General features: G+C 47.3%; 2 protein-coding genes across 2 annotated transcripts; both read right to left on the bottom strand.

Moving 5' to 3' along the window:
- On the bottom strand, positions 1-3,887 carry LOC126544764 (glutathione S-transferase-like). The gene is made up of 3 exons (XM_072286846.1): positions 3,842-3,887; positions 3,087-3,163; positions 1-750 (listed from the first exon to the last, which is right to left on the bottom strand). Exons 1-3 carry the CDS (start codon positions 3,885-3,887, stop codon positions 301-303), a joined length of 573 nt encoding a protein of 190 aa, XP_072142947.1. The 3' UTR covers positions 1-300.
- Positions 3,888-5,161: 1,274 nt separating this feature from the next.
- LOC126544886 (glutathione S-transferase Mu 1-like) lies at positions 5,162-18,002 on the bottom strand. Its single transcript, XM_050192417.3, has 3 exons — positions 17,962-18,002; positions 14,072-14,340; positions 5,162-5,619 (listed from the first exon to the last, which is right to left on the bottom strand). Exons 2-3 carry the CDS (start codon positions 14,335-14,337, stop codon positions 5,214-5,216), a joined length of 672 nt encoding a protein of 223 aa, XP_050048374.2. The 5' UTR covers positions 14,338-14,340; positions 17,962-18,002; the 3' UTR covers positions 5,162-5,213.
- Positions 18,003-20,051: the final 2,049 nt, after the last annotated feature.

Below are 20,051 nucleotides of genomic sequence, written 5' to 3'. Positions count from 1 at the left end.
GTGCAATAACCATGATTTGAATATGAGGTACGCCGTATAAGGGGACTCCGGAGTAATGTTTACCACCAGGTAAACATTATTGCCCCCAATGTGCCCCCAATGCACGGTACACGGGCTTTTTGCATTTCGCTCCCATCGAAATGCGGCCGTCGCGGCCGGAATCTGATCCCGCGACCTCGTGCTTAGCAGCGCAACACCATACTGCTAAGCTACCGCGGCGGGTACCAAGAATGAAAATGTTACGTGTGTAGAATAGTGGGCCCATGTAAAAAAGAAAAAAAATCTGCGGACTAAACTGGTTCACTCTGAAACGCAGGTACCTCTGTTGTAATCCCCCGACCGGAGTGGCCCCATAATGGGCCATTCCTTGTACTCGTCCGAAGCAAAGTATTCTTTGAGGTTCGATAGCTGTTCAAATCTTTCGGGGTACTGGACGATCTCCGGGTATTGCTGCACGGCGTCCGGTTTGAACACTCGGTGCCAGTCGAGCCCCTCGTACAGCAGGAAGTCCACATAGGTGAGCCTATCTCCGAGCACCCACTTCAGCCCAGCCAGGTGCTTGGCCCAAGGCTCGAGCATGTCCTTGACGTTCTCGGCGTATGACTTGAGCCCTTCTCTGTACCGAGGCATTGGAACTGCCTCGTAGGCGAGGACGAGGCACAGGTCCTGAGCTTGCTGCTCGAGAACGTCGAGTTCCGTGGCTTCGAGGCTGTTGCTGCATATTTGATGGAGGAAACAATGGAAATTACGCTAGGTAAGGCCACCCACTATCAAACCATCAATACAGAGGGGCATATTTAGTGTCACAGCGCGCGGCTGCCAGCCGCTCGGTCTCAATGCCTTTCAGAGGCTATCAGACGACGACTATTATAGAGACAGTTGCTGCAGAGCGAAATTTACAGTGAGCCGTTTCGGCTGAAGCCATTTCACTCCATCAAGGTCCCTCGAAGGGTGTATAGCCTCGACAACATTAATTGTATGAGTGAGCGAAAACTGCAATAACTAAAAAAAAACAACGGAAGGTTCATGTTTTCTCAAGCTTTGTTCCAGCTACGTTCGGCTCAACAAACAAAAAAGAACAGTTTTGTGCTTTCGATGGTTACGTGATTTGTTTGGATGAATTTGGAAGTGGTGGCAACTTTCTCATCGTCGTCTTTTCTACAAGCACTCAATTGTTGATCGATCAAAGGATGATAAAATCAGGTGGTATGAAAACATTCTGTAAATAAAGCACTTTTAGTCAAGGTGCTTAAGCAGTCAATATAGAAAAGAAAACAGGAACAAAGCGGCACTTCCCGCATTTTCTACGATTCTAGACGTGCGCCAACCAATAAAGTCTATCCATCAACACACACAAAATAAAGTAAACAAGCTAGCTCAGTGCTAATACAGAGAAACAATATTACTTTCCTTAAAAGAAGATCATGATGACACTTAGGGCAGATCGCGGTGTTGAAGCGTTACTCCATGGCCTAAGTAAATTTTCTACACGGAAAGAGCGATCATGAAGGTGACTCGCTGCTGACGTGAAAGCATGCCTATATGCTGTTAAAAGTTAAAACAGATTACGATAACGTGTTCTGAGTTCTCCCGTGAATGATCGCATGCGTCAAAAGGCGTAGACTACTCATTCGATACAAAAGATACTTGTTTACTCTACTTCTAACATGAGACGATGGACTAACTAGTCTATGTAACGGCTATCACAAACATGTATCTTTTGATAGATGGGGAATTAATTTGAATATTTTGGGTTACAGGCTTGCACGGTTTAGTTTTAATTTTAACATCAGTCCTCGTTAATTAACTTACTGCGACAGGAGAAGAACTACGCGCATCACGTTGTAATTACGTCGGCAGTTTATTGGCTTCAGTGTTTCCTGCGGTCGCAACACGTCCAGGAATCTATTGCATCTTTGTTTAATGCCAGGTGATACAGCTGAAACAGTTTTCTGTGAAATCTGATAAATCGTGTTTGCCGCTACAATCACGCGGGCAAAAGCACCGCTAGGATTATGGCTAGGATTCCGTGGACGTTTCGTGTCCGTCAACAAATCTGCATGGGCAAAAACTCGGCTCCAGAATTTGTTGCAAAATCTCTTCATTCTATGCAAAAGCTTACATGTCGCATCACTTGGATATAATATTTCCAGTAGATTAGTTATCAATAGGTACCATTTTCAATATCACTAGACTTTCAGGTAGAGGATTTTTTTCCCGTTCTTAACAGGGTATTGTTTTACGCGATGGACAAATTTCTCGTTGGGTAGGCAAAGAAATGCCTACGCATTTAATAACAGAGGTGATACGAGAATGTGTATGCTTACCTATCATCACGATGACCACAGATCAGGACAATAAATGTGTTCGTACCTTTGTTCAAAACTCTGTGTCACTTCTGTGTCGTGTGCTAAAAAGCGTCGCTGTTCGTCTACCTTCACAGAGTGGAATGGCTGATGAATTATCCACTTTCATTTTCATTTATTTATCGTTTCTTTAATTCATTTGAGAACTGCACCTAGTTTCCTCTATGCTGTCCTTGGTGTCATAGTTTGTCTGGCTGTTACGATTTGACTAATAATAATCGTGGCAGAGATAACATTGTAGCAAAAAGGGGGATATAAGCACTCTTCTCCAGTCCGTAAATGTCGCCATGTTGTACCTTACATTCAGCGGCCGGCGCTTCCGGCTTTTTCGCCCTCATAGCACTATAGAGAAGAAAGATTGCCCAGTTGACGAGGTGGTATTGTGTAGGCGTGTTTCCGTGCACGCCATTTATGATGTGTTTTGAATTATAAAAATAAACTCCATTAAATGAGCATTTGGAAATATTAATCATCATTCCAATTGTTCTTTGCAGCACCCGATCGCTACTACAATCAATTCCGAATGTGGCTTTGTTTTGCCGTGCAGCATCGAGCTGCCCAGATGACACTCACTGAAGTGCCCTAACTGAACACGACAATGCCAATACTCTTGGCCAATACTCGTGGCCAAGACTCTTGCCACGATAATCTCCCTGTTAACCTAAAGAACCATAATACAGCTGTTTAAGCGGGGAACCAAACCCACGACCTCGTGCTCACTTGGCACAGATGCCACAACCAGGTGTGTTGCCGCAGAGTCTGGTAGACGACGTTGGAGAACGATCCGCTCTGCTCACCTGGTGTTCAGGTCGTACTTTCTTCCGAGATGCCGGAGAATGGAGATGCCGAGATGCCGGAGAATCTTGACCGTCCAGCGCGCCCGCGATCGGGCCGGCAGGCTAGATACGTAAGTCCCGTCGTGGGATTAGCCGGGTGCGCGTTTTATCGCGTTTTGCTGGACCCAATAAAAGTTTATTCACTCACTCTGTATCCTGTCCGTCACTTCTTCAATCAAGGTTGCGTGGCTGCTCTGGGTACTATAAGGTTAGTATAGAAGTCCCTGCTGCCTTGACTATGTCATCGAAATTCCCATAACCTTAGCCTGATTATCCTTATTCCACTTTCCAATGCCAAGTTTTCGTTTCACTGAGTTCATGCAGCATCCATTTTTTTACTGCTTCCTCAATCTTTCTGACGTTATAATTTCGAACATCAGCTTCATTCTTCTTGTTTATCAGCTTTGACAGTTCAGAGTATTCTATCTGATTTCTTGAGTTAGACATTTTCAGGCTTTGTCGTTTCTTTATTAGGCCCTTTGTTACTTCGGAGAGCTTGCGTACCCGTTGCCTTGACGCTTCATCTCCCTCTTCAGTTGCTGGTTCTGAAATCAGTCTAGTTTCGGTTTCATTCATTAGGCCTCTAATTAGTCAGTGGGCATGGAAGCATGTACGGGATGAAGGGCTTACGCAACTTACGGCTCTTCTTGTAGTTTTTCGGCTTCCTGTCCTTTGGCTGGAGCATCGCTGTTCCGGTGGTTCATGTGGAATTCTGCGACAGCCCGCCGGCTTCTGCCTTCGACAGATGTTTCGCCTAACAAACCTCGACTACACAAGTGCCTTGACCGAGTGCTCAGGCTTTACCTTTCGGCCTAACTTCTTGCTTGCATCACCAGCACGCATGCACTTCGCTGCAATCCAGACTGGAACATCAGTGCGCAGTCACCCCCGGGCAACCGCGTCTCGACGAGTTGGAGGCGAACAACGACGCCCCAGTAACATAGAATGAAATCACTAAACACTTTTACTCGGGACGACGTCTCTTTCCGCCTCCGCACCCCAAACTAAACAGGCCGCAGGCGCTAACGCTACGCTTGTTACAAACACATACCTATCCCAACGCCACCACGTTACATATCATCTACCCGGACGTCTACTCGACGATGCGTGCCCCTCGTACGGGGTCACGGCAACACTGGCACACGTGCTCTGGGAGTGCAGAAACGCTCCGCCCGACTCTACCTCCGACAAGTGGGAGAAGACCCTACGAAGCCCGCTCCTACAAGACCAGCAATGGGCCGTCCAGCAGGCTCGCGCAGCGGCAGCCAGGTACTCCCTGTCGGTGCCTGCGTGGGAGACGCCCACTGCGCGCTGACGTGCGTCCTGCAGGACCTTCATTAAAGTTTGTCCAATCCAATCAGTGCGCAGCCGCAACGCCACCAACAGCGCCTGTGGCGGGACAAATAAACCTTGGCGCTGCGAGATCACTCGTCAGTGGGCGTGGGAACATGTACGGAATAAAGGGCTTACGCAAGTTTCCGCTTTTCTTGCTGGTTAGCAATCGTTGCTATATTACCTACTCTTGTTTTAAGTCTAACAACGCTTTTATTGTCATGCTTCTATACACAGAAGGCGTTATTGAACTGTTCTGTTCATTATTACTGATGTTATGTGGTGATATAGAATGTAACCCTGATCCCCCTTGGAACTTATACACATCACGGTGAGGGCGACGGCAAGAATGCGCCCGGAGTGTCTATATAATTGCTATCTCAATAATAGACCCACCCCGGAGGGCATGAACAGCCCTGTTTTTCGAGGCTGGTAGGTATGAACCGGTGCGTTTTATGGAGGACAAACGGACACACTGGTGCGGCCCTGGTGCACTCTAGTGAGAATTATCGGGGATGGGAATAGTCAATCAATGCGGCCCGAAAAGGGACGTTTTCCGAAGTGATCACTCTAGAACACGGCTTCTTCGTTTTGAAGAGGTGCCAAACTGCCAACGCTGACGCAGTATATACTGGAAGGATTTATTTTGGAAGCAGAAAGCTACAACAGCCTACGCGTGTCACATGGAAGTCTCCTTGAAGCCCCACGTCCTTAAGGGGCCGAGGATGGGCCATTTCTTGTAGCGATTTGAAGTGAAGTAGTCCTTGATATTGGGCAGCTGCTCGAACCTCTTCAGATACTCAAGGATGTTCATGTACCCTTTCATAGCGCATGGTTTGAACTGTCGGTGCCAGTCGAGCCCTTCGTAGAGCAGGAAGTCCACGTACGTCATCCTTTCCCCCATCGTCCACTTCCTGGAGGCTAGGAAGTCGTCCCAGGGTTTCAGGACCTCGCCCAGCTTCTTGGAGTAGGAGTAGATACCGTACTCGTCCTCCGGTTTCGGCGTGGCCGCATTCATCAGATTAAGGCACAAGTCCCGGGCCTGCTGCTCGATCACGTCCAGTTCTGCGGTCTCCAGCTCATTCCTGGTTGGTTGTAAGAAAGAGACAAAGTAGCGAGGACAGTGTGACTACGGCTGTTCAATAAGGACGCTCATCCAAAAGTTGTGGGCTCAGATACACGACAGAATTGTCGGGAAAAGCGTCACACCGCTTCCGAGGCTTTTCTGGTGCCGTATACAGAAGCAGTGAACGCAGTTACAAAATAACTATGCATGCAGGCGGATATGCGTGAAACTGCCTGAAATCCACATGCAAAGGGTATTTGTGACACTGTTCACAAAGACCAGTTCACATGCTGGAGTGTTTTTATCGGACTGATGGTGTTGGTGTCCAAATAGGCGGGCTTAATCTGGTAAGCAGCGTCTCTTTCTCTAGTACTCGCTACATTTGTAGTTTCTAGAAGCTCATAATATAGTTCAGATGGAGATCGTACATTATCTCGGTCTTCCGCTGGCTCGGGACTTTGCCCTTGTATGCGCATAGGAAGAAAGAAGTTCAATCAGAATAGAAGCATAGCTTATAAATCTATAGTTCAGAATGTTTCCGCCTTCTCTTCGTTTATCTGGAAACGTATTTACGTCATTCGACAAAGTCCGTGTTATGTTTTAGATCTAGAAATTGGAGCCTCTTGGCCTTGCGCACTCAAATGACCCCAATATAACTTTTCCATGGGCACGTGCACCCCGTGGCTTCGTCAAGAGTGAACAAGCAGACGCTGCAACAAGAACAGCTTGAAGGATCGATACCTCAGAAGTTCTTACCGCGTTTTCTTGAATACACGAAAATCCTCTTTATTTGCATGATGCGAAACTTTACGTTTCACCAGTGGACCCAGCTGGACTGACGCCACAGGAATAAAAATAAAATTACTCATGCCTCAGAAATAAAATGCAAGCAAACAAATATGCCGCACTCGATTCGCTTTGGTGTCACGTTCACCAGGCGCTATGCACAAGTCGGGTGCCGCAGCGATCGACATTGGTCCGAATCGTGAACGTTGCCTGAATAGCGTGGCCGAAATGTTTGCCACGTGATTTTCGCTTCTCCCCCGTTTTTGCCAGGGTGGCAGAAGCTGCAGCCGTATTTGTTCGGCTGAACACGCCATGAGCCGACATTTACGAGGTGGATTTGTTTTGACTCGTTCGCCTGACGCGAACTGTAGAACCATTATTATAATGGTAGCGCTAGCTTTTGTACGAGACACTCGACTGGACACGCGTCTTTCAGGACGTCGCAAAGCGGGAGGGGGGGGGGGGGGGAGGGGGGCTTTTACGCGTAAATTTCCTTCTCTTCATCGTCCGATTACCCATTCACCATTCACTTCGCGGCCCGCCTCATCAAGCGCAGAGCAGCAGGTTAGAGTAAGTTCGCCCCTACCTCTCTACCTTTCCGCGAATAAATCACCTGTAATGTGTCAGAGTGAGACGTGGGTGCATTGAAGACACATGCACTTCGTTGGCGCAGACCTCCCGCCCCACACGTACACAAGTGACGTGTGCACACCTTTGCGCATCCGGTGCCTCCAGATCACTGACGGCATGTGCGTGACACAGCGTTCTTGAAAGGAAAGCACTGAGCGCAGGGTGTTAAAGAAAGGAAACGGAAGAAATACATGCGGCTTATAATCATTGTTTGAGGACTAGGCACGGCCCAAAGGGCGTAAATTTTGTTATAGCAACCATTTTGTCTTGAGCCAGCCGCGGTTCAGACATAGGACATCGTATCTGTGTTTAAGTCCTTATAAGCTAACCGTGCACACATAATACAACACCCACGAGCCGTTTTCGCCTATTCCTCCAGTGTGCATCAACAGAGCTGTTTATTTCGCTTGTGTGTAAACCCGCGCGCGCGCACGCGCATACACTGAATTAGACTGCTCCTCTGTTTGTGCACACTGAAAAAATAGGCGACCACAGTGTGAGCTTACCTTGCATACCATAAAACCCCGACAAGTGCGAAGATCTCTATGCAGCTCACTATCCTCTGATATTGAGGTACGTAGCGTGGTGTGCTTTTCGGCGCTTTTTCATCATGCATTAGAAGCACGATTAGAATAGCTTGCGTGTCGATCATATTTGTGTCGTTTTGTTTCTGCTGTTATATTTATGTTATTGTGTGATACGCTGTTATTCTCGGTGTTACTATGTGATCAGGCCGAATTTAATCTTAACTCACAGAAAATTAAGGGCTGGGGCGATCGTTGGCAAAATGCGGCTTAACCAAACTGAATCGGTTTTTATGTCCATCTCTATAAAGCAGAATATTCTAAATTTCTCATACAGTATAAAAGGTCACGAACTTTGTCGAGTTAAACAACGTAAATAGCTAGGTCTCAGACTTACAACCGGCTTGCGTTGGAATCTTCAGGTAGATGAACTTCGTGCAACAGCTAACGACTTATTGTGGGGTCTCAGACGTAACCTGCACGTTGCTTCCCCTGAAAATAAAACTTTAGCTTACAAAACCTTGCTAAGATCCATAATTGAATAAGCTAAAATAGGATGGGATCCCTACACCCAGAGTAACTGTTTAAAACTTCAGAAAGTCCAGAGCCTTACTTCTAGGTTCATATTTAATAAATACCGCCGTTTTCACTCTCCGACCGAATTATGTACACTTGCAGAGCTTCCATCTCTACAAAAGCGTACCGAGTATGAAAGGCTTAAATTCATGTTCTTAGCAATTCATAATCATGACAAAATAAGATACGACACTACTTCCACATCAAGACACAGGAAACATCACGGCATAGACACAGTACGTATATACCCACTTACGCAGTGCACAATGACTGCTTCAGGTAGTTTCTTTCCCAGAGCAATTCAGCGGTGGAATTATTTACCTGATTCAGTTTTCGTAACAAAATTGGTTAGGGAATGCTTAGAAGCAATACATTACCTTGTTTACTCTTATGTTGTCTGTTATTCTATACCCTGTGGTGATGCGCGACTCTCGCGCGTCCCCCGATATGTTTTTCCTGCATAACGCGTCCCCTGATATGTTGTTTTACCGCACGGCTCGCGTAGCCTGGCGCCCGCGGCGGTCGGAGTGGTTGAGGCGCAGTACGAGAGATGGCGCGAGTGTTGCGCTGGTAACGCCGCGTCACGGCAGGGTTACTTGGGGGCGCAGGGGAGAACAGGCTGCCGCTTTTGGGTCGAGACAGCAAGCAGGGCGGACGTGCCGTGTCGCGCGTGCGCCGATCCATGCTTCTGCGAGACCGTCTCGCGTGGCCGCCTTCGAACGCGCCACCGTTCGCGTGACCGCACGCGCGAACGACCAGGCGTTGGGATCCAGCATGGGGCGAACACATTCGCTCGCTATCCGGTCGCGGTGAGTCGGACTTCTAGATTTGTCGCGCGCCCATCGGCATGTTTTGTGGATAGCAACTTGGCTAGCAGGCATTGATCTATGAAAGGTGCAATAAATGCCCTTGTGATTGTTTGCACTACTGTGTTGTCGTTCCTTTGTCCCAAGAGCACGGAGGAGAACCCCACAACCCTGAAGTCCTACACTAATATTGTGATATAATAAGTCAATAATGTGCTCTGTAATTGTATTGTTATGATATATGTTTTATATCGACAGGGCTGCCTCATATATTCTTGTGTTCTTCATTTAGTGCATACCCCAAAAGCACCGATGCCCTTCTTTATTTACGTATATTAAATCCACCCCTGTAATAGCCCGTCAAGGGCTGACATCATCAATGAATAAAATCTCCGCCACTTCCAGTTCGTGCAGATGCTCGAACAGCGAGGCTGTGTTAGTTACGCCGAGTGTTACACCATACAAGGCATAGTTCGCAAGCAGTCCATGTTGTAAATATTTTGTTTCGCCATTCTTTTACCTCATTTTCGCTTTCGCGTGCTTCGCGTGATGAGCCTGCTTGAGGAGCGCAGCCATTTAAACTGGGCATCTCTGGCGCGCAGCTCGGGGTCGGCCCTACGACGACGAGCCCGTTGATGAGCCAACTCTCGCTGACGCTCGCGGTACGCATCTTCTTGCTCAGGAGTACGCACCACTCGTGACCTTTCCTTAGTTGTAGCTGTGACTGAATGTGCGGAGTCACTAGTCCAAAGCTCCCTATATTGGGCGCAAGGACCACCACTAGAGATCGGAAGACCACCGTTTTGATGATTCGTTGGATCGGTTTGACAATTGACGTGGCTGCCGGCAATTCTTGCTGGCGCAAGAAGTGCCGGCCGACACGGGCTCCTAGTATAGCGTTTCAATCGCTGGGCACTGTTCGTTGGCCGCAAACCGCCAGCATAACATTTGTTTCTTTCACGGCAGGGTGGAATCAGTCGTCGATAAATTCGATGTCGATCTGGCTCGATCGCCGAAAATGCAGCGTGTTGCAAACGCATAAGATTCGTGTACAAGATATCATTCGTACAGGGTGGCCAGTTTCTCTGGAACAATCTGCCCACCATCCTTCAACAAATCTGCTGTTACCTGACCCTCCCCAGCTGCCTTCCCCCTTTGCATAGCTCCCAAGGCTTTCTTTACTTCTTCCGGCGTTACCTGTGGGATTTCGAATTTCTCTAGACTACTCTCTCTTCCATTATCATTGTGGGTGCCACTGGTACTGTATAAATCTCTATAGAACTCTTCGGCCACTTGAACTATCTCATCCATATTAGTAATGATATTGTCGGCTTTGTCTCTTAACGCATACATCTGATTCTTGCCAATTCCTAGTTTCTTCTTCACTGCTTTTAGGCCTCCTCCGTTTCTGAGAGCATGTTCAATTTTATCCATATTATACTTCCTTATGTCAGCTGTCTTACGCTTGTTGATTAACTCCGAAAGTTCTGCCAGTTCTATTCTAGCTGTAGGGTTAGATGCTTTCATACATTGGCGTTTCTTGATCATATGTTTCGTCTCCTGTGATAGCTTACTGGTATCCTGCCTAACGGAGTTGCCACCGACTTCTATTGCCCACTCCTTAATGATGCCCACAAGATTGTCGTTCATTGTTTCAACACTAAGGTCCTCTTCCTGAGTTAAAGCCGAATACCTGTTCTGTAGCTTGATCTGGAATACCTCTATTTTCCCTCTTACCGCTAACTCATTGATCGGCTTCTTATGTACCAGTTTCTTCCGTTCCTTCCTCAAGTCTAGGCTAATTCGAGTTCTTACCATCCTATGGTCACTGCAGCGCACCTTGCCGAGCACGTCCACATCTAGTATGATGCCAGGGTTAGCGCACAGTATGAAGTCTATTTCATTTCTAGGCTCGCCGTTCGGGGTCCTCCATGCCCACTTTCGGCTATCCCGCTTGCGGAAGAAAGTATTCATTATCCACATATTATTCTGTTCCGCAAACTCTACTAATAACTCTCCCCTGCTATTCCTAGTGCCTATGCCATATTCCCCCACTGCCTTGTCTTTAGCCTGCTTCTTGCCTACCTTGGCACTGAAGTCGCCCATCAGTATGGTGTATTTTGTTTTGACTTTACCCATCGCCGATTCCACGTCTTCATAGAAGCTTTCGACTTCCTGGTCATCATGACTGGATGTAGGGGCGTAGACCTGTACAACCTTCATTTTGTACCTCTTATTAAGTTTCACAACAAGACCTGCGACCCTCTCGTTAATGCTATAGAATTCATGTATGTTACCAGCTATATTCTTATGAATCAGGAATCCGACTCCGAGTTCTCGTCTCTCCGCTAAGCCCCGGTAGCAAAGGACGTGCCCGCTTTTCAGCACTGTATATGCTTCTTTTGGCCTCCTAACTTCACTGAGCCCTATTATATCCCATTTACTGCCCTCTAATTCCTCCAATAGCACTGCTAGACTCGCCTCACTAGATAACGTTCTAGCGTTAAACGTTGCCAGGTTCATATTCCAATGACGGCCTGTCCGGCTGTATAATGGAGCTGTATAATGGAGTAATTTCGCTTAATAGCTCATGGAATCTATAAAGAGATAGGGCTGGAGGTGAGATGTGACCTGCAAATGGGCATCAGCTGAATCACGATCAGGCCTACATTAAACCTCGGAATCAAAAGTTAGTTCAATATTAAAGCAAACCTTTCTTTACCGCTTCCTCTCACTTCTCGGCTAGTGGCTGTTATCATGCACGATTGGCCGGTACCGGACATGGTGCGAGCAAGCACCGGATATAGTGAAAAACGACGCGGCACCAGGTGGTAGGTGACGCACGTTAACACGGACATGAGCTCTAACACGAATTACACCTTCGTCATCATTCTGTAAGCGTCACTTTATCGCCTTCATTCAGCTATGACCCCTCCTTCGGGGTCACACAGTCGTCATCATTACGCCGTATTCGCTCTGCCGTAGTCATCACGCCGCTGTCATCATTCCGCCGTCGTCGTAATTCCATGTTGGCCTCCTTCGTCATCATGGCGTCGTCGTCACCTCGTCGTAATCGTGCAGTCCTCGTCATTCTCTAGACGTCAGAGCGTCGTCATCATGCCCTCGTAATCGTATTGTGGTCATACAGCCGTCGTCGTCATGCATTCGTAGTCATACTGTCGCCTTCATGTCATCGGGGTCGTAATCGTTGTCATTCTGTCGTCTTACTTCCTGCTTTATCATCCCATTGCCATTTTGTCGTCACCGTCACGCCGTCGTTGTCATGCTACTGTCCTAACTTTATTATGAAGTCGTCGTCATACAATGGTCATCGTTTCAAATTTGTCATCTAATTGTCGCCATGCCATAGTCGTACTTTGTCAGACCGTCGTCGACACCATATTGTTGTCATGCCGTCGACGTCACGTCGTCTTCATTCTGTCGTCACCATTACTTCTTCGTCATGTCACCGTTGTCGCACAGTCGTCGTCATGTCGTCGTGATTATCCCATCTTCGTCATTTTGTCGTAGTGATCCCATAGTCGTAATCGTCATGCCATCATTGCCACTGAGTCAATGTCATCTAGTTTTCGTTGTACCGTCGTTATTGTTCCATCGTTCATTTCATCTTCGTCATTGACATGTTGTCATCCCATTTTAGTCATGCCATTGTCCTCGTACATCCCATGCCTATGTATTACCGCTTCACACCCCTTTGCCATGCCTTTTCTTTGTAATTTTGTTTGTTCGCCGCAGTGCATTGCGCCCGCACAGCTGAAGTTTTAGAGGTTATGGGGTTTTAGGTGCCAAAACCACAATTTGAATATGAGGCATGCCGTAGTGGTGGACTCCGGAATAAACTGTACCACCAGTGATTCTTTAACGTGGACCTAAATCTAAGTACACGGGTGTCTGCATTTCGCCTCCATCGAAATACGGCCGCCGTGGCCGGGATGCTATATATCCCGCGAACTCTTTCTCAATAGCCCAACACCATGAGAAAGGGGGGAGAAAAAGGGGAGGAAAGATAGGGAGGTTAGCCAACTACATAGCCACTAAGCAACCACGGCGGGACAGCTGAATTCTTTTACATTTATATCCTTGTGGATTGCTTGTCATACTTGGCTTTGTATTGATTGGATTACTTAACCGCTTTTGTTATTTGTTATTGTTTTTATTCTTGCTGCGCTGTTTTTCACTCCTGTTTTCCCATGCCTATGTATGACCGCTCCACAGTCCTGTCTCTCCGATAAAGGCCGGGCCATCGGCCAAAACGTTAGTAAAATAATCGCATTTTGCTGTTACTAGACGTATAAATATTTATATCACGATTATTGCACTTGGTTTAGAGAACACTTCTAATCTACTATATAATATATGTAGAGTTTTGCATAGAACTTCTCATTTTGCACAGTCACTCTTAAAGAGGCTCGCCAAAACCACTGATCTAATTGTTTTCGAATACTGCATTTCTATGAATCATGAAATGCGCGACATGTTGATGGCTTAGATATATTTTTTTTTCGGAAAGCTGAATGCGAAAGAGAAGTAGCACTTCGCAAGGGAAGTTCTTCTGATGTATAACAAATGAAAAAATAAGATATTTGGTGCTATCATAAGGCCCCCTGTTGGATGCTACCTTGAATCCACCCTTAATACGACTCACTTTTTGCTGATAATTGAGGAAAAGGAAAGCGAACTGAAAGCACAGATAACACAGAAGGAACTAAGAAAAAAATAAATATCGAGCACCAGTTGTGTAAGCACCTAATTCTGCACTGGTGGAGTAATCTATTACACTTTACACCTCAAAGCAAAACTGGGATCGCAAGGAAACTCTATTGGAGCACGCCATATTAATTTTTACCGCCTGGTCTTCTTTAACGTGCTGATCAAGTGCACAGGTGTCCTCGCATTCCGTTCTCGTCTAACTGCGACCTTCGACACGGGGAATCCAAACGGCGATGTTCTGTTCAGCTGCCGAACACAGTAAATGTGCCACAGCGGTGGTTGAAATCTAAATTCTCTGTTTAAAAAGAATGCAAAGGAAATAAATTTGCTTTTTAATAGCGATAATTTGCCAATCTATGCAGAATTTAATTTTTTTTCTGTACTTGCTTTTCAACTCTATGACGCGCCGTTCACGTACCTGGCAGCCAAGTCGTGCTTTCTGCCCAGGTAGCGGAGGATGGCCAAGCTCTGGGTCAGCCTAACGTCGTCGTCGATGTAGTACGGAAGGTTAGGGAACGTGAAGTTCAGCGTGTACTTTTCCTTCCGCCAGGCGGACTGGCTGTAGTCGGGCGGGGGCCCGAATTCGTACTGTTTGTCTTCGAACTCGACTCCCCTGTAGACGAGCAGGTTGCGGATAGGTTGTCCCAGGGACCTGACGTTCCAGTAGGCGAGTACGGGAGCCATCGCCTGCCGCAGGGAAACAGCAGTGCCACGCACCGCGACAGAAATGAACAGATAGATAGAAGAATGCGTTGGGAAGTCAAGGCATGGTGTCAGCAACAAAAAGCAGACAACCGGTCCATTGGTACACGAAAAAAATAGGAAGAAATGAGGGGTTAACACGATACCCAACGAATAAAATCACCGCCCTTTTAAGGCCGTGAAGATGGTCGAACAGCGAAGCCGTGTTAGTTACGCCGAGTGTTACACCATACAAGTCAAACTTCGCACGCAGTCCATGCTGTAAATCTTTTGTTTCGACATTCTTTCACCTCATTTTCGCTTTAGTGTGCTTCGCGTGGTGAGCATGCTTTAGGAGCGCTGCCGTTTAAACTTGGCATTTCTGGCGCGCAGCTCGAGATAGTTCCTACGACGACGAGGCCGTTCACGAGCCAACTCTCGCTGACGCTCGCGGTAGGCAGCTTCTTCATCAGGAATGCGCACCACTCGTGACCTTTCCTTAGTTGTAGCTGGGATGGAATGTGCGGCACCACTAGTTCAAAGCTCCGTATATTGGGTGCTAGGCCCACCACTGGAGATGTGGGAGCTGCAATCGTTTTGACGATTGGTTGGATTGGTTTGAGGACTGATCAGGCTGCCACGCGCTAGTATCGCGTTTCAATTTCTGGGCGCTGTTTGTTGGCCGCAAACCCCCAGCATAACTTGTGTTTCTTTCGCGGCAGGTTGGAATGAATCGTCGATAAATCCAATGTCGATCTGGCTCGATCGCCGAAAATGCACCGTGTGACAACCGTATAAGGTTCGCGTATAAGCTAGCCTTCTCACAGGGGAAAAGGGGTCACACCAACTCCTTTCCCCCTGTTGAGCTCTTCTTTTCCTCTCCCGCTAAGTCACGTGACACGTCACGTGACTCGCGCTAGGTCACGTAGCGAAGTCTGACAACGACGGCACAGGATCCGCATAAACAGGGCAAAAGCATGTCATATTCCTGCTTCTTTGTGTCCGAGTGCATCGCTTGCTTTGTCGACTTTGCTACAATCCTACACAGGGAAGGGGAGATAAGGGAACAAGCAGACCGAACGCAATGTCGGAATCTGAATGACTCGAAGCTTGCTTGAGTTATCGAAGTATCAACGATAATAGGTGACACGTGCACGGTCTCGTCGCCAGTAGAGCTGTTAGCCCTCCATGTCACAAAAACGAATGAGCTGTATGTTGCCTGTCGAGGGCAGAATGTCGATGAGAGGTGTATGTACAGAAAAAAGTATGACAGACATCTAATTTCTTTTAAGGGCATGACTGTAATACGTAACCATTCTGGACGTTTGGCCAAGAATGGGCGCATACTTAGCGGCGCACGCGCAGCGACCCAAGTTATTCTCTCCTCGTCAACACAGCAGCAGCCGTCACTCGGAAAAATGGGTGGAAGAGGCAAAAGAAAGCTTCGCTTTAAGTTTGGGGAGGGAGGGAAATAGTGAACTAGGCAGCCCGCAGAAAAGACGCGCATAGCGATCCTACGAATCCAGTCCGACTTCGCAAGACCTGAGAAAAAAAATTAAAAAATAAAAAGCGCACGGACGCGCACTGCTGGAAACGATCGTGTCGCGTGTCGCGTTGTATACTTCACCGTGCCGAAAACGTGCGTAGCGTGCGACTGCAACTCCGTGATAGCAGCTGCGTTTCACTGATGGCTAGCAAATTTTTCGAAACGTCCTCTAGGTTACACTGGCGCGACAATTCAAAACCAGCACGTTGCTGACGAAGTCTTCTTGCAGTGTCGACGCACTCTTTCTGCTGGCGGCAGCGCGTGTCTGGCTTCACGTGCTCGTTAACACTGTGATGAGTCCTAGTGCTTGTGTGAAAAGGTTTATTGATATATAATCTTGAACCCTGTATGTTGTATGATGGAACCATTCAAGAGATAAGGGGTAGCCGGCGCCTTAAATTGTGCGTCAACATCTCTTTATACCAGATCAATAAAAAAAAACTGGGTCGATACGAGACCGGCAAGACTCCCACGCCAAAGATTGGCCGACTATTCGGCGTATTGCGTCGCTGAGGCCATTTTATCATACCAGGCCGACAACTACGCAACCGACGAGCGCGCGTTGTAGTGCGGCGGACTTTCGTGTCGACGGCACCGACAAAATCAGCGTGCCGACAATCGTTCACCCGATCCCCGCGCTAGGTGTCCCTCCAGTTCCTTTTGTTTCTGGTAAATAAAATTGATTGATTGATTGATTGATTGATTGATTGATTGATTGATTGATTGATTGATTGATTGATTGATTGATTGATTGATTGATTGATTGATTGGCCGCCAAACCAAAGACGCGATAACCACAGCGCCTTCGCTTATACATATAATCGCTGCAAAAATGAATCGAAGCACGCTTTCAAAGTTGAAGTGCACAAACTTCAGCTCTCTCAAGCCGTGCACATGAAGTTTGAGCCGATGTTGATCCTGTTCAGCGAATGTTAGGGGAACGACGAGTTCGTGCACCTGCTACCAGCCGACCTTAACCTAAAGGCAGGCTGTTAAGATGAAGGAAACTGCTTCTTTAGTTCAGTTCTGGCGCTTGAGATTTGAAATCAACTACTCTTCGCATGGCGCGCATACAAAAAGCGCGCCGGCACAGCACTCTGCCAACAGCTGTATACATGCATCACCGTTCCCCAAGGCTGCAGCCATCGCATTCGCTACGTAGCTCGGTGGGTCTGTACCTCTTGTTACACTGACGCACTTCTTAATTCCAGAGATGCACTGTTTGCCACTTTGTCAGACACGAAACAAGAGGCAGTGCCCTCGGTGCAGCCGCAAGAACAACCGCCTCGCTCAGATGTTACTGTTACTTCTGATATCTCAGTATACTGTTACTTCATTTGCAGGCATCGCGAAATGTGCGGCCAATACAGTTGTTAGCCGTGAGACTTGTAAATGCTTTTTCATGCGTGTACTCAGTGCTCCTGTATCACACTCAGATTTACACCTTTCACTCTACATTACCTTTTCTAGCGCATTTGCACCCTCTTGAGTCCTTTATATTGCCCTGATGTCTATGCCCATAAAAGCGGCTGCGCGCTTGTATCTGGGTTCACTCTGACTAAGGCCGTGCCACGTCCTAAACGTTAGCAACCGAATGACATGCATCTTTCATATGTGGACCCCTTCTCTCTAAACTATATATTTTTGACACTCCTAATTCTGACGCTTTAAGGCTGTCACAGATAGCTTTGTCATATCTTCGTACTTTTTTTTAATGCGAGGGTAAATGCCTCAGGGCATACAGGGGTATGGGATGGGGGTGAATAAGGATGATTACATGAATGAAAAAAGATTTGCTAACTTAATGAAGCCCAAGAGGGATCGATAATGCGGTCCCTGCGTCCAAGCAGCGTAATCGCTCGGATTATGCGGCGAGAGTCCCGCTGCTGCGAGGTACTTTTTACTTTGTACTTCCATGCCGTCTTCAGACTCCACCATCTGCCAGCTTAGCGCGGGCTACTATATTTATAAGCCTCGCCAGACGCATGGTTCCACTCAGCATGATAAAAGCGGGCAGTTGCCCCAGTGAGCTGAAGTAAAATCAGCACGTCTAACTAAGTTTATAAAGTTAACTTACTTACGTTGGTAGGTGATGACGCAGAATTCCCTGATGATCGTGAGATCACTGTACCTCACGTTTACGCATGTGCCGAGAACGCCGTTTATATATGCGCGGCGCTGCCATTTCCAGACAGCCTTTCCGAATTCACGAATGACCCCAAGCAGATAACACTTTCGGAAAGTGTTTAGCTCGGTAATTTCATGCCAGACGATGTCGCGTGTTATCAACATGAAGTATGGCGGACAATTACGGGAGCACCTTTTTATCGTCGTCTCTTCTAACGAGAGTCTTTGCCTGATAGTACTCGCCTTTCGTTGCCTGTCGAAAGTCCTGCTAGCTCCTGCGTTGAGTCCTGCGTTGCCTGCCAGCCTCGCCTGGCAAGGACGGCGTGGGAAATAAATCCTCCTCTTCCCCAGTCATCGCCACCAAAACAACACAACCATCATCAACATCATACATTCCCTTTGATCCTTACTCCTAAGCCTTTCCAGTCTAATATCTTGAATACCATATTACTAAGCACGCATTGAATAGCATTGGAGAGATTGTGTTTGCTTGTCTGCTTCTTTCTTGACAGGTAATTTTCTACTTTTCATGTGGAGAAGCAAGGTAGATGTGGAATCTTTGTAGTTATTTCCCATGATATTCACGTACGCCTCACGTACTCCTTGATTACGCAATGCCTTCATGATTGCTGGTATCTCTACTGAATCATATGTCTTTTCATAATCTATGGAAACCATATAGAGAGGTTGGTTGTACCCCGCAGATTCCTCAGTTACCTTATTGATGACATGGATGTGATCCATTGCATAATACCCCTTCCTAAAGCCAACCTGTTCACCTAGTTGACTGAAATCAAGTGCTGCCCTGATTCTATAGAGCATTACCTTGGTCAGTATTTTATACAATACTGAAAACAAGCTACAGGGCGTATAATTCTTCACCTTCTCCCTTTTATGAATTCTATAATGCTGACATTCTTCCAATATCTTTGCGGCACATGAAGTCGTGTGGCATTGAGTCTAAAGGGTCGCAAGCTTTTCAAGTATAATATTCCCTCCATGTATTTTTAAATCGACTGTTGTTCCATCTTCTACTGACGCTTTTCCCCGGAGCGTGTCTTGCAAAGCGTTTCTAACTTCATCGCTAGTTACAGGAGGAGTTTCTGTATCCTGTCCGTCACTTCTTGAGTCAAGGTTGCGTGGCTGCTCTGGGTACTCTGAGTAACGTTAAGGTGCTGGATAGGGTCAACGTACGCTGCTACAAACAAGACGATCGTGATTCTACGGCCGGTGTGGTGTATGATGTCGACAATTTCATTAGCGATGCTGACCTGCATATACTCATTAAGCCAGCGACAGAGGGAATTGCCATGTTGCAAGCCCGTCGCCTGGGGAGTTCGCACTGTGTGAAGCTAACAGTTAAAGGAGACAGCCTACCGTCACCTGTCAAGGTCGGGCACTTCAGACACGTAGTACGGCCTTTTGTTTCAAGGCCGCTTAAGTGCCGGAAGTGTCAAAAGATAGGGCACCTTAGTGCTCTTTGCACAAATGGTGCCGTGTGCTCACGATGCTCTGGGTCGCACAGCTCTGATGCATGTCGTGCAGAAAACCAAAAGTGCGCCAATTGTCAAGGCTCTCATGATGCATCTTCAAAGATTTGCCCACGTGTGAAAAATGAGCTTAAAGTCTTGAGGCAAATGGTCAGAGATGGTTCGTCACATAGGGAGGCTGCCGCTAAAGTGCGACGTCGGCGTTCACATCGCCGGAGATCTAGGAAACCCACTGCTATTGCTAAGGATGCACCGCGTCCACTGACAGTCCACAAACTTCCACAGAAAACTAGCAATACTAGCAACGAGGTTCCTAAACAGAAAGTCCCGAATAACATTGCCTCATACGAGCAGTGGCCGCCGTTGCCAAGGCTAGACGAACCAGCAGAGCAGCAAGATGTAGCACGCTCGCCGAATTATCCTTCAGCTTCTGGCAGCAGCGCAGAAGACGACAAACAAGTCGTCACCATGATACGGGTCCTTATGAACACGCTACGAGTACTACTGACTGTCATACACACTCCGGCGGCTTGAGGTGCACTTCAAATACTGGA

The sequence above is a fragment of the Dermacentor andersoni genome, chromosome 3 (genome assembly GCF_023375885.2).
Source record: "Dermacentor andersoni chromosome 3, qqDerAnde1_hic_scaffold, whole genome shotgun sequence".
Taxonomy (NCBI): Eukaryota; Metazoa; Arthropoda; class Arachnida; order Ixodida; family Ixodidae; genus Dermacentor; species Dermacentor andersoni.
This window is presented reverse-complemented; position numbering and strand designations above follow the sequence as displayed.